The sequence below is a fragment of the Haliotis rufescens genome, unplaced genomic scaffold, assembly GCF_023055435.1.
Source record: "Haliotis rufescens isolate VD_foot unplaced genomic scaffold, xgHalRufe1.0.p SCAF_61, whole genome shotgun sequence".
NCBI classification, from domain to species: Eukaryota; Metazoa; Mollusca; class Gastropoda; order Lepetellida; family Haliotidae; genus Haliotis; species Haliotis rufescens.
This window is the reverse complement of record NW_025964346.1, coordinates 1,928,445-1,945,727: the sequence shown is the minus strand read 5'-3', so window position 1 is coordinate 1,945,727 and position 17,283 is coordinate 1,928,445. Positions and strand designations below refer to the sequence as shown.

General features: G+C 41.9%; 1 protein-coding gene across 2 annotated transcripts in view; it reads left to right on the top strand.

Annotated features, from left to right (window-relative positions):
• LOC124118669 overlaps window positions 1-17,283 on the top strand; it is a 289,157-nt gene that overhangs the window by 183,893 nt on the left and 87,981 nt on the right. For both annotated transcript variants that reach the window (XM_048386865.1, XM_048386864.1), the window contains exon 5: window positions 7,990-8,013. In XM_048386865.1, coding sequence (XP_048242822.1) covers window positions 7,990-8,013 — 24 coding nt within the window. The remainder of the gene's footprint in view (window positions 1-7,989; window positions 8,014-17,283) is intronic.

The window sequence follows — 17,283 nt, the reverse complement described above, 5'->3', positions numbered from 1 at the left end:
TCACATCTGGTAGTCAGTTCTCACATCTGATACTCCGTTCTCACATCTGGTACTCAGTTCTCACATCTGGTACTCAGTTCTCACATCTGGTAGTTCTCACATCTGGTACTCAGTTCTCACACCTGGTAGTCAGTTCTCAAATCTGATAGTTCTCACATCTGGTACTCAGTTCTCACATCTGGTAGTCAGTTCTCACATCTGGTAGTCAGTTCTCACATCTGGTACTCAGTTCTCACATTTGATAGTTCTCACATCTGAAAGTCAGTTCTCACATCTGATAGTTATCACATCTGGTAGTCAGTTCTCTCATCTGGTAGTCAGTTCTTACATCTGATAGTTCTCACATCTGGTAGTTAGTTCTCACATCCGGTAGTCAGTTCTCACATCTGGTAGTCAGTTCTCACATCTGATAGTTATCACATCTGATAGTCAGTTCTCACACATGTGGGTCACTTCTCACATCTGACAGTTTTCACATCTGGTAGTCAGTTCTCACATCTGGTAGTCAGTTCTCATATCTGATAGTCAGTTCTCACATCTGGTAGTCAGTTCTCACATCTGATACTCCGTTCTCACATCTGGTACTCAGTTCTCACATCTGGTACTCAGTTCTCACATTTGATACTCAGTTCTCACATCTGATACTCAGTTCTCACATCTGGTACTCAGTTCTCACATCTGGTCCTCAGTTCTCCCATCTGGTAGTCAGTTCTCACATCTGATACTCAGTCCTCACATCTGGTACTCAGTTCTCACATCTGGTACTCAGTTCTCACATCTGGTACTCAGTTCTCACATCTGGTACTCAGTCCTCACTTCTGGTACTCAGTTCTCACATCTGGTACTCCGTTCTCACATCTGGTCCTCAGTTCTCACATCTGGTACTCAGTTCTCACATCTGGTAGTCAGTTCTCACATCTGATACTCCGTTCTCACATCTGGTACTCAGTTCTCACATCTGGTATTCAGTTCTCACATCTGATACTCAGTTCTCACATCTGCTACTCAGTTCTCACATCTGGAACTCAGTTCTCACATCTGCTACTCAGTTCTCACATCTGGTACTCAGTCCTCACATCTGGTAGTCAGTTCTCACATCTGGTACTCAGTTCTCACATCTGGTAGTCAGTTCTCACATCTGGTAGTCAGTTCTCACATCTGATACTCAGTCCTCACATCTGGTAGTCAGTTCTCACATCTGGTACTCAGTTCTCACATCTGGTAGTCAGTTCTCACATCTGATACTCAGTCCTCACATCTGGTACTCAGTTCTCACATCTGGTACTCTGTTCTCACATCTGGTCCTCAGTTCTCACATCTGGTACTCAGTTCTCACATCTGGTACTCAGTTCTCACATATGGTAGTCAGTTCTCACATCTGGTACTCAGTTCTCACATCTGGTAGTTCTCACATCTGGTACTCAGTTCTCACATCTGGTAGTCAGTTCTCACATCTGATACTCCGTTCTCACATCTGGTACTCAGTTCTCACATCTGGTACTCAGTTCTCACATCTGGTAGTTCTCACATCTGGTACTCAGTTCTCACATCTGGTAGTCAGTTCTCAAATCTGATAGTTCTCACATCTTGTACTCAGTTCTCACATCTGGTAGTCAGTTCTCACATCTGGTAGTCAGTTCTCACATCTGGTACTCAGTTCTCACATTTGATAGTTCTCACATCTGAAAGTCAGTTCTCACATCTGATAGTTATCACATCTGGTAGTCAGTTCTCTCATCTGGTAGTCAGTTCTTACATCTGATAGTTCTCACATCTGGTAGTCAGTTCTCACATCTGGTAGTCAGTTCTCACATCTGGTAGTCAGTTCTCACATCTGATAGTTATCACATCTGATAGTCAGTTCTCACACATGTGGGTCACCTCTCACATCTGACAGTTTTCACATCTGGTAGTCAGTTCTCACATCTGGTAGTCAGTTCTCATATCTGATAGTCAGTTCTCACATCTGGTAGTCAGTTCTCACATCTGATAGTTATCACATCTGATTATCAGTTCTCACATCTGGTAGTCAGTTCTCACATCTGATAGTTCTCACATCTGGTAGTCAGTTCTCACATCTGGTACTCAGTTCTCACATCTGGTAGTCAGTTCTCACATCTGATAGTTCTCACATCTGATAGTTCTCACATCTGGTAGTCAGTTCTCACATCTGGTAGTCAGTTCTCACATCTGGTAGTCAGTTCTCACATCTGATAGTTCTCACTTCTGATAGTCAGTTCTCACACCTGTGGGTCAGTTTACACACATGATAGTTCTCACATCTGGTAGTCAGTTCTCACATCTGGTAGTCAGTTCTCACATCTGGTAGTCAGTTCTCACATCTGATAGTTCTCACATCTGGTAGTCAGTTCTCACATCTGGTAGTCAGTTCTCACATCTGATTGTTCTCACATCTAATAGTCAGTTCTCACATCTGGTAGTCAGTTTTCACATCTGATAGTCAGTTCTCACATCTGATAGTCAGTTTTCACTTCTGATTGTTCTCACATCTGATAGTCAGTTCTCACATCTGGTAGTCAGTTCTCACATCTGATTATCAGTTCTCACATCTGGTAGTCAGTTCTCACATCTGATTATCAGTTCTCACATCTGGTAGTCAGTTCTCACATCTGGTAGTCAGTTCTCACATCTGATAGTTCTCACATCTGGTAGTCAGTTCTCACATCTGGTAGTCAGTTCTCACATCTGATAGTTCTCACATCTGATAGTTCTCACATCTGGTAGTCAGTTCTCACATCTGATAGTTCTCACATCTGATAGATAATCACATCTAGTAGTTCTCACATCTGATAGTTCTTACATCTCATAGGTCTCACATCTGATAGTCAGTTCTCACATCAGAGGACCGCCTCCGTGGTCTTGTGGTAGAGCGTCCGCCCGGAGAGCGGAAGGTCCAGGGTTCGATCCCGGGCCGCGTCATACAAAAAGACGTTAAAAGATTGTACTTGTTGTTACCCTGTCTGGCGCTCGGCATTAAGGGGCTAAAACAAGGACTGGTCGGCTCGGAGTCAGTATACTGTGTCTGAGTGGGGTATTCATGTTAAACTGCGGCATGGTATCTCAGTGAGCTAGCACTATAAATCGGCATCAGTCCGGACTAGTACAAGCAGCCACACACACACATACACGTGCATGCACGTCGCTATATAACTGCAATAATCTTGGACGCGACGTTAAACCCAACTTCACCTCACCTCACATCAGATAGTCAGTTCTCACATCTGATAGCACTGAGGAAGATAGCACTGTTTTATCATCCAATGTACTGAGGAAGATAGCACTGTTTTATCATCTAATGTACTGAGGAAGATAGCACTGTTTTATCATCTAATGTACTGAGGAAGATAGCACTGTTTTATCATCTAACATACTGAGGAAGATAGCACTGTTTTATCACCTAATGTACTGAGGAAGATAGCACTGTTTTATCACCTAATGTACTGAGGAAGATAGCACTGTTTTATCACCTAATGTACTGAGGAAGATAGCACTGTTTTATCATCTAATGTACTGAGGAAGATAGCACTGTTTTATCATCTAACATACTGAGGAAGATAGCACTGTTTTATCATCTAATGTACTGAGGAAGATAGCACTGTTTTATCACCTAATGTACTGAGGAAGATAGCACTGTTTTATCATCTAATGTACTGAGGAAGATAGCACTGTTTTATCATCTAATGTACTGAGGAAGATAGCACTGTTTTATCATCTAATGTACTGAGGAAGATAGCACTGTTTTATCATCTAATGTACTGAGGAAGATAGCACTGTTTTATCATCTAATGTACTGAGGAAGATAGCACTGTTTGATCATCTAATGTACTGAGGAAGATAGCACTGTTTTATCATCTAACGTACTGAGGAAGATAGCACTGTTTTATCATCTAATGTACTGAGGAAGATAGCACTGTTTTATCATCTAACATACTGAGGAAGATAGCACTGTTTTATCACCTAATGTACTGAGGAAGATAGCACTGTTTTATCACCTAATGTACTGAGGAAGATAGCACTGTTTTATCACCCAATGTACTGAGGAAGATAGCACTGTTTTATCATCTAATGTACTGAGGAAGATAGCACTGTTTTATCATCTAACATACTGAGGAAGATAGCACTGTTTTATCATCTAATGTACTGAGGAAGATAGCGCTGTTTTATCACCTAATGTACTGAGGAAGATAGCGCTGTTTTACCATCTAATGTACTGAGGAAGATAGCACTGTTTTATCACCTAATGTACTGAGGAAGATAGCACTGTTTTATCACCCAATGTACTGAGGAACATAGCACTGTTTTATCATCTAATGTACTGAGGAAGATAGCACTGTTTTATCATCTAACATACTGAGGAAGATAGCACTGTTTTATCACCTACTGTACTGAGGAAGATAGCACTGTTTTATCACCTAATGTACTGAGGAAGATAGCACTGTTTTATCATCTAATGTACTGAGGAAGATAGCACTGTTTAATCATCTAATGTACTGAGGAAGATAGCACTGTTTTATCATCTAATGTACTGAGGAAGATAGCACTGTTTTATCATCTAATGTACTGAGGAAGATAGCACTGTTTGATCATCTAATGTACTGAGGAAGATAGCACTGTTTTATCATCTAACGTACTGAGGAAGATAGCACTGTTTTATCATCTAATGTACTGAGGAAGATAGCACTGTTTTATCATCTAACATACTGAGGAAGATAGCACTGTTTTATCATCTAATGTACCGAGGAAGATAGCACTGTTTTATCATCTAATGTACTGAGGAAGATAGCACTGTTTTATCACCTAATGTACTGAGGAAGATAGCACTGTTTTATCACCCAATGTACTGAGGAACATAGCACTGTTTTATCATCTAATGTACTGAGGAAGATAGCACTGTTTTATCATCTAACATGCTGAGGAAGATAGCACTGTTTGATCATATAATGTACTGAGGAAGATAGCACTGTTTTATAACCTAATGTACTGAGGAAGATAGCACTGTTTTATCACCCAATGTACTGAGGAAGATAGCACTGTTTTATCATCTAATGTACTGAGGAAGATAGCACTGTTTTATCATCTAACATGCTGAGGAAGATAGCACTGTTTTATCATCTAATGTACTGAGGAAGATAGCACTGTTTTATCACCTAATGTACTGAGGAAGATAGCACTGTTTTATCACCCAATATACTGAGGAAGATAGCACTGTTTTATCATCTAATGTACTGAGGAAGATAGCACTGTTTTATCATCTAACATACTGAGGAAGATAGCACTGTTTTATCATCTAATGTACTGAGGAAGATAGCACTGTTTTATCACCCAATGAAGAGATGGAGCCTGCAGGTCACATGACCACGATCTCTTTGCTTGTGGTGATCAGGTGGCGCTGACCGGTGCCATTATGCTGTGATCACTCATTTACTCTTTGTTTGATGGGAGACGAATAAAAAGTTTCAAGTTCAAAGTGGGGTGGTAAAAAAGTCAGCTACACATCACATGATAATAATGGCTTCCTACAATGTAAAGATCTTTTTATACAAAGAACAAATTGATGGTTTTCTCATTGATACAGAAAAACCTTGAACCACTCTCTTCCTGCTGCCTCTGTTACTGTATAGCCTGTTCAGTGGTCAGTGGTTGCAGTTGGCTGTAGTCTGTTCAGGATAAGGGTCATATTGATGCAGTACAGCGTAGTCTGTCCAAGATAAGGGTCATATTGATGCAGTATAGCGTAGTCTGTCCAAGAGAAGGGTCATATTGATGCAGTATAGTGTAGTCTGTCCAAGAGAAGGGTCATGTTGATGCAGTATAGCGTAGTCTGTCCAAGATAAGGGTCATATTGATGCAGTATAGCGTAGTCTGTCCAAGAGAAGGGTCATATTGATGCAGTATAGCGTAGTCTGTCCAAGATAAGGGTCATATTGATGCAGTATAGCGTAGTCTGTCCAAGAGAAGGGTCATATTGATGCAGTACGGCGTAGTCTGTCCAAGATAAGGGTCATATTGATGCAGTACAGCGTAGTCTGTCCAAGAGAAGGGTCATATTGATGCAGTACAGCGTAGTCTGTCCAAGATAAGTGTCATATTGATGCAGTACAGCGTAGTCTGTCCAAGAGAAGGGTCATATTGATGCAGTATAGCGTAGTCTGTCCAAGAGAAGGGTCATATTGATGCAGTACAGCGTAGTCTGTCCAAGAGAAGGGTCATATTGATGCAGTATGGCGTAGTCTGTTTTAAGAGAAGGGTCATATTGATGCAATACGGCATAGTCTGTTCAAGATAAGGGTCATATTGATGCAGTACGGCGTAGTCTGTTCAAGAGAAGGGTCATATTGATGCAGTACGGCGTAGTCTGTTCAAGATAAGGGTCATATTGATGCAGTACGGCGTAGTCTGTCCAAGAGAAGGGTCATATTGATGCAGTATGGCGTTGTCTGTTCAAGAGAAGGGTCATATTGATGCAGTACGGTGTAGTCTGTTCAAGACAAGGGTCATATTGATGCAGTACGGCATAGTCTGTCGAAGGTAAGGGTCATATTGACGCAGGACAGCGTAGTCTGTTCAGGAGAAGGGTCATATTGATGCAGTACGGCGTAGTCTGTTCAGGAGAAGGGTCATATTGATGCAGTACGGCGTAGTCTGTTGAAGGTAAGGGTCATATTGATGCAGTACGGCGTAGTCTGTCCAAGATAAGGGTCATATTGATGTATGACAGCGTAGTCTGTTGAAGGTAAGGGTCATATTAATGCAGGACAGCGTAGTCTGTTGAAGGTAAGGGTCATATTGATGCATGACAGCGTAGTCTGTTGAAGGTAAGGGTCATATTGACGCAGGACAGCGTAGTCTGTTCAGGAGAAGGGTCATATTGATGCAGTACGGCGTAGTCTGTTCAGGAGAAGGGTCATATTGATGCAGTACGGCGTAGTCTGTTGAAGATAAGGGTCATATTAATGCAGTACGGCGTAGTCTGTTCAGGAGAAGGGTCATATTGATGCAGTACAGCGTAGTCTGTTGAAGGTAAGGGTCATATTAATGCAGGACAGTGTAGTCTGTTCAAGATAAGGGTCATATTGATGCAGTACGGTGTAGTCTGTTCAAGATAAGGGTCATATTGATGCATGACAGCGTAGTCTGTTGAAGGTAAAGGTCATATTGATGCATGACAGCGTAGTCTGTTGAAGGTAAGGGTCATATTGATGCATGACAGCGTAGTCTGTTGAAGGTAAGGGTCATATTGATGCAGTACGGTGTAGTCTGTTCAAGATAAGGGTCATATTGATGCAGTACGGTGTAGCCTGTCCAAGAGAAGGGTCATATTGATGCAGTAGTGGGATGTATACTCACTACAGCCTCTCTTAACTGTATTTCATATTAATTAAAAAATGAGTTTAAGACGGTTGTTTCATTGAAATTCAATAACAGGCTTTGAAGGGGCTGTACGAGTAATTTCCACTGAAGTCTTGTGGGCTCGGGACTGGAGGACTCATAAATGTCCCCTGCTGGCCAATTTCCTTCTTGCTTCAAACGCTCCACCTTCCGGGAGAATGACGCTGTCTCTTTTCCATTCCATCATGGCTGACAAAAAATGAAATCTGAGTTTTCCTGCAAACAAATAGTGTCTGATAATTGACAGTTATTGCAGTGAATAAAGCTGGGCAAATGGCCACTCTGGACATCAAAGATAGCACAACATCCAATATGCCTGCATGTTGCTGTGCTGATGAAGAATCACATCCATTAGTGCAGCGGGATTACAGCTCGCTGGGTCAGGGCAGCCCACGGGGGGGGCATAGCTGCAGGGAGGGGGGGGGGCAGTGCAGGACACAGAGCAGTTGACAGGCCACGTGTTCACACAGCTGTCACCCTTTGAGTTGTATACATCCCATTGAATTGTTTGTTTCGCTCATAATGAAGATGAAATGATTTTTTGCAAAAATATTAATAAAGTTGTTTTGTGTGTTGCAGGGTGCTGGTGACAAAGCTTGTTTGGTGAGTACTTCTGCCAATCATTAAATCTCTCACATGTAGAATGTACATCGCTTGGGCCGATTACTGTTTACACACACAAGTATTGAACTCAGCTTAACCCTTTCAGTGCCAGTCACAGTATTCTTAACACTTTGCAAGTTGATTTACAACAAATACACTCGAGTGTTAAACCAGGATGTTTCACTGCAAGATGGCCCTGCAGAATATTTACCAGTTTATTTATTCAAATCATGTGGAAACATAGTGATATATTGTTACTTATATCACCTGCAGGTGTAGTGTAGTGATATATTGTTACTTACATCTCCTGCTGGTATAGTGATATATTGTTACTTACATCTCCTGCTGGTATAGTGATATATTGTTACTTACATCTCCTGCTGGTATAGTGATATATTGTTACTTATATCACCTGCTTATTTCATTCAAAATTCCTTTTAATATTGTTTTTATTAATTTCGGCGAAATCGTGTGTGAAGCGATCAGAAGATCGCACAACTCACCGTTATTAACAGCAACCACGGTCAGAATACCGCTATTGACGCCTTGAAACGAATTTTAGTTGACAGAGAATGGATACATATATCATAAATGACATGCTTTGACTCGTTAAAAGAAATATTTGTTTTTGTTTGACGATTCTATGTCAACATGAAATTCTCGCGATCACGTGCGCATGAGCCTTGACGGTGACTGGTCAGACTGGTTCCATGTAAAAAATAATACCCGGGAATAGCGATCAGCTGCTTCGCTTAGGGTTATTATTATTTTAAATATGTTTAGTAAAGGCTACATATAATTAAGAAAATAATGGAATATATTATTCCTGATAAAAAAAATAGTTTCAGATACGATTGTTGCCGATCCTTGCATTAAAAATCCTATAAAGTTATATCATTGGGTGTGTCTTGACCAAATCACCGGTCGATTCCAAGAAAACGTGTATACAGCTGATTGCTGTTTCCAGCTTAGTTTACGAGAAAATACACAAGGTAATCTTAATCCCTAGATATTAAACAATGCCTAGCAGAACAATAAATACTATTTAAACGGTAAATAAACATGTCTGGTGATTCTTTATCTCAAATTTCGAATTTGTACTGACAAAGTTTCTCATCACCCGTTCGTTTGCCGGACTTCGCTGAAAGGGTACGGTGTAATTTTTTTTCTGCGCATAATATTCAAATTTCTTTTTTTCCAAAATATTGAACCCGCTAGAGGGGGGTGCGCATTATACATGGGTGCGCACTATACTCAAGAAAATACGGTACATCTCCTGCTGGTATAGTGATATATTGTTACTTACATCTCCTGCTGGTATAGTGATATATTGTTACTTATATCACCTGCAGGTGTAGTGTAGTGATATATTGTTACTTACATCTCCTGCTGGTATAGCGATATATTGTTACTTATATCACCTGCACGTGTAGTGATATATTGCCACTTATATCTCCTGCAGGTGTAGTGTAGTGATATATTGTTACTTACATCTCCTGCTGGTATAGTGATATATTGTTACTTACATCACCTGCACATGTAGTGATATATTGCCACTTATATCTCCTCCAGGTGTAGTGTAGTGATATATTGCCACTTATATCTCCTGCAGGTGTAGTGTAGTGATATATTGCCACTTATATCTCCTGCAGGTGTAGTGTAGTGATATATTGTTTCTATATAGCTCCTGCAGGTGTAGCGATATATTGTTACTTATATCACCTGCAGATGTAAGATATATTGTTACTTATATCTCCTGCAGGTGTCGTGCCTGTATTGTTTCTGTGTAGAGATATATTGTTACTTATATTTCCGGCAGGTGTGGTGATATATTGTTACTTATATCTCCTGCAGGTGTCGTGCCTGTATTGTGTCTGTGTAGAGGTATATTGTTACTTATATCTCCTGCAGGTGTCGTGCCTGTATTGTGTCTGTGTAGAGGTATATTGTTACTTATATCTCCTGCAGGTGTCGTGCCTGTATCGTGTCTGTGTAGAGGTATATTGTTACTTATATCTCCTGCAGGTGTCGTGCCTGTATCGTGTCTGTGTAGAGGTATATTGTTACTTATATCTCCTGCAGGTGTCGTGCCTGTATTGTGTCTGTGTAGAGGTATTTTGTTACTTATATCTCCTGCAGGTGTCTGTGTAGAGGTATATTTTTCCAGTGTTTCCTGTAAGTGTAGGCCTGTGTCGGACCAGACATCGGAATGAAATATTGATGGTGTTATGATGTTACAATCTCTGTCTCCACGTTCCAGTCTATGGACCTGTTCGAAAGCTATTAGTCAAAAAGCTCCACATGGGAAAAGTTCATTCTTCAAAAGCAGATTGGTTTTATTGAATCAATCCTAAATGGATCATCAATGATATTACAACTTCAACCTGAATAATTAATGTGCATGCACACTGGCAGTATGTATCGGAATACCGATGTGCTGTACGCACCAATAAATCTTTGATCAATCAGACTAATAATGTAGAGATTTACTAGAAGTGTGACGGCCCGGTTAACTGGAAGCTTTTGGAGTAACTCAATATGTACTCCTGTTAGTGAGGTGCTCGCACAGATTAACATTTTTCTAAATGTTTGTGTTTATGCAATGAATCCAGCTTAACCCTTTGCCTGCTGTCACGTCTGTTGTTGATCAGGACACAGGTAACATGCAGTGACACATCAATAACTGTTGTCACGTCTGTTGTTGATCAGGACACAGGTAACATGCAGTGACACATCAATAACTGCTGTCACGTCTGTTGTTGATCAGGACACAGGTAACATGCAGTGACACATCAATAACTGCTGTCACGTCTGTTGTTGATCAGGACACAGGTAACATGTAGTGACACATCAATAACTGCTGTCACGTCTGTTGTTGATCAGGACACAGGAAACATGCAGTGACACATCAATAACTGCTGGATTTGAAGTAAGAACAAACAATATGTTCAGATTGACAGCATCACATTCTGTATTGTAAGGGGCGGTGTGGTAGCCTAGTGGTGAAAGCATTCACTCGTCATGGCGAGGACCATAGTTCCATTGACGACATTGAATTGCTATTGCTGGAATATTGCTAAAAACTGTGTAAAACTAAACTCACTCACTCACTCACTCACTCACTCACTATTATAATATACAACTATATAGGTTTGAAGAATTTTCCTCAAGATATCATAGATTGAAAATGTTTTGCTTACCCCATATTGAAAATGGGGGCAATTTTGGCATTCCTGGAACATGCACAGGTGTTCGTGCAAAACTGGTATTGAACCACAGCAAACTCTTAAGTTTGCATACATTCATCACAGGTGTGGCGATAATATTACAATTTTAATGGATATTTCATGCTCAAACTAATACTTAAAACTTTTACTCAATCAAAATCGCTGCAATGTCATTTGGACAAAAGTATAAAGTCAGCTGGTTCCTTCAGAATTGATCTATGAATCTCTGGGTAAATGTTTTATGCTTTGATTAAATATAAAAGTGTATTTGACAGCATCTTCATCTTCAACCAGTCAGTCATGTCGCATTTCTTGGAACTTCGAGTTGCAAACAAATATGTATTTGTTACCGGTATTGGATACTGGGCATTGACCACTGGAAGCTGAAACAAACTATTGGGTCATGTGAGATGTGAAGATGTTCCCATAGAGCCTCAGGCATTCAAAGTATGAACCTCCCATCTGTCCGTGAATAAACTGGGGAACATGTTTAATTGAAATTTAATACTTTTATGGATAAAAAATGGAGATTGGCCCCATATGGAATATAACTCCCCCTCTCTTCAAGGGGATTCCCAATCCTGTAAATATCCGATTCCACCGTGTTTCTAAATATGTTTTTATTACCTGTATAGGGTAGTGAGCATTGACCACTGAAAGGGAAAACCAAAGGATAAATATTCCTGTCTATCTTGGTATTGTCGACTATTGCGGGAATTGTTCATGAGTGCAGTGATATATGTGATTGTCACTTGTTCAGTTGAGGGCAGGGGTAGCCCAGTCGTCTAAGGCGCCGCGATTTGCTGTGCAGAGTTGCGTCCCTTGGGCACGCCAGAAACCTATGATTGTGGATTCGAATCCCGGTTTGCTAGGATTATGTTTCTAGGTTTGTCAGCAACATACCCGTGCTCGTGGGTTTCACAGAAGTGGTAAACTTTTGAGACACGCATCACTTCGGGCTTTCCTCCCACAATAAGCTGACATGCCGTGATATGACTGGAATACTGTTAAAAGCAGCGTTAAACTCAACTCAACTCACTCATCAAGTGTTGAGAGTTCATTAAGTGTTGAGAGTTCATCAAGTGTTGAGTGTTCATCATATGTTCATAAAATAATGAATAATGTTTCCCTTCATTGTTCTGTAGCAGGATTTAAGTGATCATTCAGTATTTTTTTTCACTTTGGTGTTGAAGGTCATTGTTTGAAGGAGAATAAGATTTTCCTGTGCTACCTCAGTGGTTATGTTGTAAAGGTAAACACATGCTTTCTCCATTTGGGGATCAACAATATCGTGCACTCATCCACTGTCAGCTGACGCCAGATCACATGGTTGTTTGATGTGAGCACAGAGTAACTGAACAGGCAGAAAAATTAGTCCAGTAAAATACATTATTTTGATATATTTATGATTTTACATACCATAATTTTCATTCGAATCCGACCCGTGAAGATCCAGGGTAGAATAGGTCTTAAGCAACCGAAGCTTGCCGTAAAAGGTGACTGTGCTTGTCGTAAGAGGCGACTAACCGGATTGGGTGGTCAGGCTCGCTGACTTCATATCCTGTATCGCTGTAAACATATATCACTTTGTTTCAAAAGCAGGCTTGTCAATTTTCTTTCCATTCGAAATGTTCTAAAAATATCACACAATGTCATCAGTCAAGTGATTAAAGCATCTGCTCATCACACTGGAGACCGGGGTTCGATTGCCGACAGAGGTACAATGTGTGAAGCCTGCTATGATATTGATGGAATGTTGCCAAAAGCAGTGTAAAATCATACTCATTCACTCACTCACTAATTCACTCACTCACTCACTCACTCACTAATTCACTCACTCACTCACTCACTCACTCACTCACTCCACCCACCCACTCAATCACTCACTCACTCACTCACTCACTCAACCCACTCAACCACCCACTCACTGACTCACTGACTCACTCACTCACTTCCGTGAATGAACAGCTGTGTTGAGACACCCAGGTCTCCATGTTATTCTTGCAGGTCGCAATTAACTCTCCAAAAATACATGAGACTGTGAAACCTGATCACAAAATAGGAATGTTTGTCAAATTAAGGAGTTCACACTGTTTTACGCTTCCTTTTCATCTTGACCAATATTCTGAATGACGACTGGCTGTTCTGACACATGTACAGTTGTTCACAGGAACCCGACGTTGACAGGCCGAACGTGTGCTCTGTCAAGTCTGCAGCTTTGATGACATCACACCTCTCATTTAATGCGACAAATCAGCAAAGTAAATGTGTCTTACATAGTCTTAGATCTTTATTAGCAATCATAACGTTGGTAAATGTTAGCCAGGACTGGTATCTTCCAGGCCACTTGACTGGCCTGCTGTTCTCGTGTGTTATTCACACACATTCAGGTACTTATGTGTATCAGAACAGAAAATCTATCATGGATATCTTTGTCAATATCTTTGTGTTCAAAACTGTGTATAAATTTCACCAACTTGCATTGTTCATTGTCTTTGGCCTACATATTTCATAGACCCATGAAGACCCGGGAAGAATAGGTTTTCTGCAAACCATTTGTGCCTTAAAAGGTGACAAAGCTTGGCGTGAGATGCTGTTAAACCACGGTCCTCCACACACAGATGTAATAAGACCACAACCCTCCACACACAGATGTAGTAAAACCACAACCCTCCACACACAGATGTAGTAAAACCACAACCCTCCACGCACAGATGTAATAAAACCAGAACCCTCCACACACAGATGTAATAAAACCAGAACCCTCCACACACAGATGTAATAAAATCACAGCCCTCCACACACAGATGTAATAAAACCACAACCCTCTACACACAGATGTAGTAAAACCACAACCCTCCACGCACAGATGTAATAAAACCAGAACCCTCCACACACAGATGTAATAAAACCAGAACCCTCCACACATAGATGTAATAAAATCACAGCCCTCCACACACAGATGTAATAAAACCACAACCCTCTACACACAGATGTAATAAAACCACAGCCCTCAACACACAGATGTAATAAAACCAAACCCTCCACACACAGATGTAGTAAAACCAGAACCCTCCAACCACATATGTAGTAAAACCATAACTCTCCACACACAGATGTAATATAACCACAACCCTCTACACACAGATGTAGTAAAACCACAACCCTCTACACACAGATGTAGTAAAACCACAACCCTCCATGCACAGATGTAATAAAACCAGAACCCTCCACACACAGATGTAGTAAAACCACAACCCTCCACACACAGATGTAGTAAAACCACAACCCTCCACGCACAGATGTAATAAAACCAGAACCCTCCACACACAGATGTAGTAAAACCACAACCCTCTACACACAGATGTAGTAAAACCACAACCCTCCACGCACAGATGTAATAAAACCAGAACCCTCCACACACAGATGTAGTAAAACCACAACCCTCCACACACAGATGTAGTAAAACCAGAACCCTCCAACCACATATGTAGTAAAACCATAACTCTCCACACACAGATGTAGTAAAACCACAACCCTCCAACCACATATGTAGTAAAACCATAACTCTCCACACACAGATGTAATATAACCACAACCCTCTACACACAGATGTAGTAAAACCACAACCCTCCACACACAAATGTAATAAAACCACAGCCAACCACACACAAATGTAGTAAAACCACAGCCAACCACACACAAATGTAGTAAAACCACAACCTTTCACACATAGATATAATAAAACCATATCACTCCCAACACATGTGTAACTTTAAATGAGCAATAGCTTTACTTATCCCCTGTAGCAAGCTAACTGTTTCAGGAATAATTGTTTGTGTATGCTATTACTGGACTGTTTTTTCCCCCAGAAAATGATTACAGGGAAGTGGTGTTAATAATTCAGTCAATAAAATCAGTAGCATCACTGATCAGGTGTTTGTGCTGCACTATTCATGGCTACATGCAGTGATATTTAGCAGAGCCGCGTTCAGGACGAGATAACATGATAGGGAGCAATTAGCTGATGGTGTGCCGGCCACCGCCGTCAGTTGGCCTGACAGTCAAGCTGTGCCGGGAATGTAGGATGCAGAATTAAAGCCGTTAATCACAACTTAATCAGTTATTCAAATGCTTGTCAGGATGTTCGCACATAAATAATCACACATTCCTTCCTCGCAGAGTTGACATGAAAGACGTGCGGACAAACAATTGGATTAGGACTAGTTGATCAGGAGACAAAGTACCTGGAAGTTAGCAAGTAGAAGAAGAAGTGTCTAATTCATAATTACACGACTCAGAGATGCTAATTGTCATTGCTGATTTGCAAACAGTGATCATGTTGTCATAATTCATTGACTATTTCTGTATCAGACCCTCTCCTGGACCCCTTGTCCCCTCACCCGTGATACCCCAATACCCCGACCCCCACCCCTCACCTGTCTCCCCCTCCCCACCCCCCTGACCCCACACAGTGATACCCACTACCCCGACCCCCACCCCTCACCTGTCGCCCCCTCCCCATCCCCTTGAACCCACACAGTGATACTCCACTAACCCGACCCCCACCCCTCACCTGTCTCCCCCTCCTCACCCCCCTGACACCACACAGTGATACCCCAATACCCTGAACCCAACCCCTCACCTGTCCTCCCCTCCCAAGCCCCCTTACCCCACACAGTGATACCCCACTACCCTGACCCCACCCCTCACCTGTCGCCCCCTCCACACCTCCCTGAACCCACACAGTGATATCCCACTACCCCGACCCCCACCCCTCACCTGTCGCCCCCTCCCCACACACACTGTGACACTCCACCCTCGCACACAGTAACACCTCTTGTCACCCTCTCAACCCCCCCCCCCCACACACACACACACAGAGTGACAAGTAAGTGACACCCCCCGACACCCCCCCGACACCCCCCTGACACCCCCCTGACACCCCATCCCCCACAATGACAGGTGCATAAACCACCATACATCCATCCTGATGACTACCTGGGAGACCCGGGAAGATCCGGGGCAGAACAGGTCTTCAGCAACCCATGCTTGCCGTAAAAGGCGACTGTGCTTGTCTTCAGAGGCAATTAACACTATCAGGTCGTCAGGCTCACTGACTTGGTTGATGCATGTCATCATATCCCAACTGCGTGGATCGATGCTCATGATGTCAATCACTGGATTGTCTGGTCCAGAATCGATGATTTACAGCCGGGAATCACATAGCTGGAATATTGCTGATTGCATCGTTGAACAACAAACAAACAAACACTACCCAGGAGATATACATCCATCCTGTTGACTACCTTGGATATAAACCAGCATCCATCCGCCCCATCAGGGAGCCGGTGTTGTATACTTCATGCAATGATTTCCCTGCCACCAGTGAGTCTGAGATGAAGGCAGCTTGGTCCCAAGGGACACATCTTCTGTATTATGTTTTATGAAACAGACAATGTGTAACATATATGGAGCCAGTATTCTTCCCTATCATTGTACATTGTGTAGCATTAAAGCTAAGCAGATTAGACAACACTTATCATGTACATATCAGTGTATAACAATATTACTTGGGAACTACCTCTACCATGTGATGTATGAGGGTGATATGACAGATGCTAATTCTGTTGAAAGCTTGTGTGGTTTTAAGCTGGTGTGGAGTCCTGCCTAATCTGTCAGATTGTCAGGGGTGATCTGTAATTCTGTCCACTCAGTCTAGCTTGTGTCCACAATTAGCTCAGGTTTCATATGAAGTACTGCTGAAGATTGTTAGCCGAAGTTCTGCAGTGAAGCAACATCCATATTTCACATAGACTTATATACATCCTGAAACAACACCCCTTGACTGATTCACTGGGCAACACTTGTCTGAAGTCTTCACACCTCTACCTCCAACTGTAGGACATGGCGACACTTGTCTGAAGTCTTCACCCCTCTACCTCCAACTGTAGGACATAGCGACACTTGTCTGAAGTCTTCACCCCTCTACCTCCAACTGTAGGACATAGCGACACTTGTCTGAAGTCTTCACACCTCTACC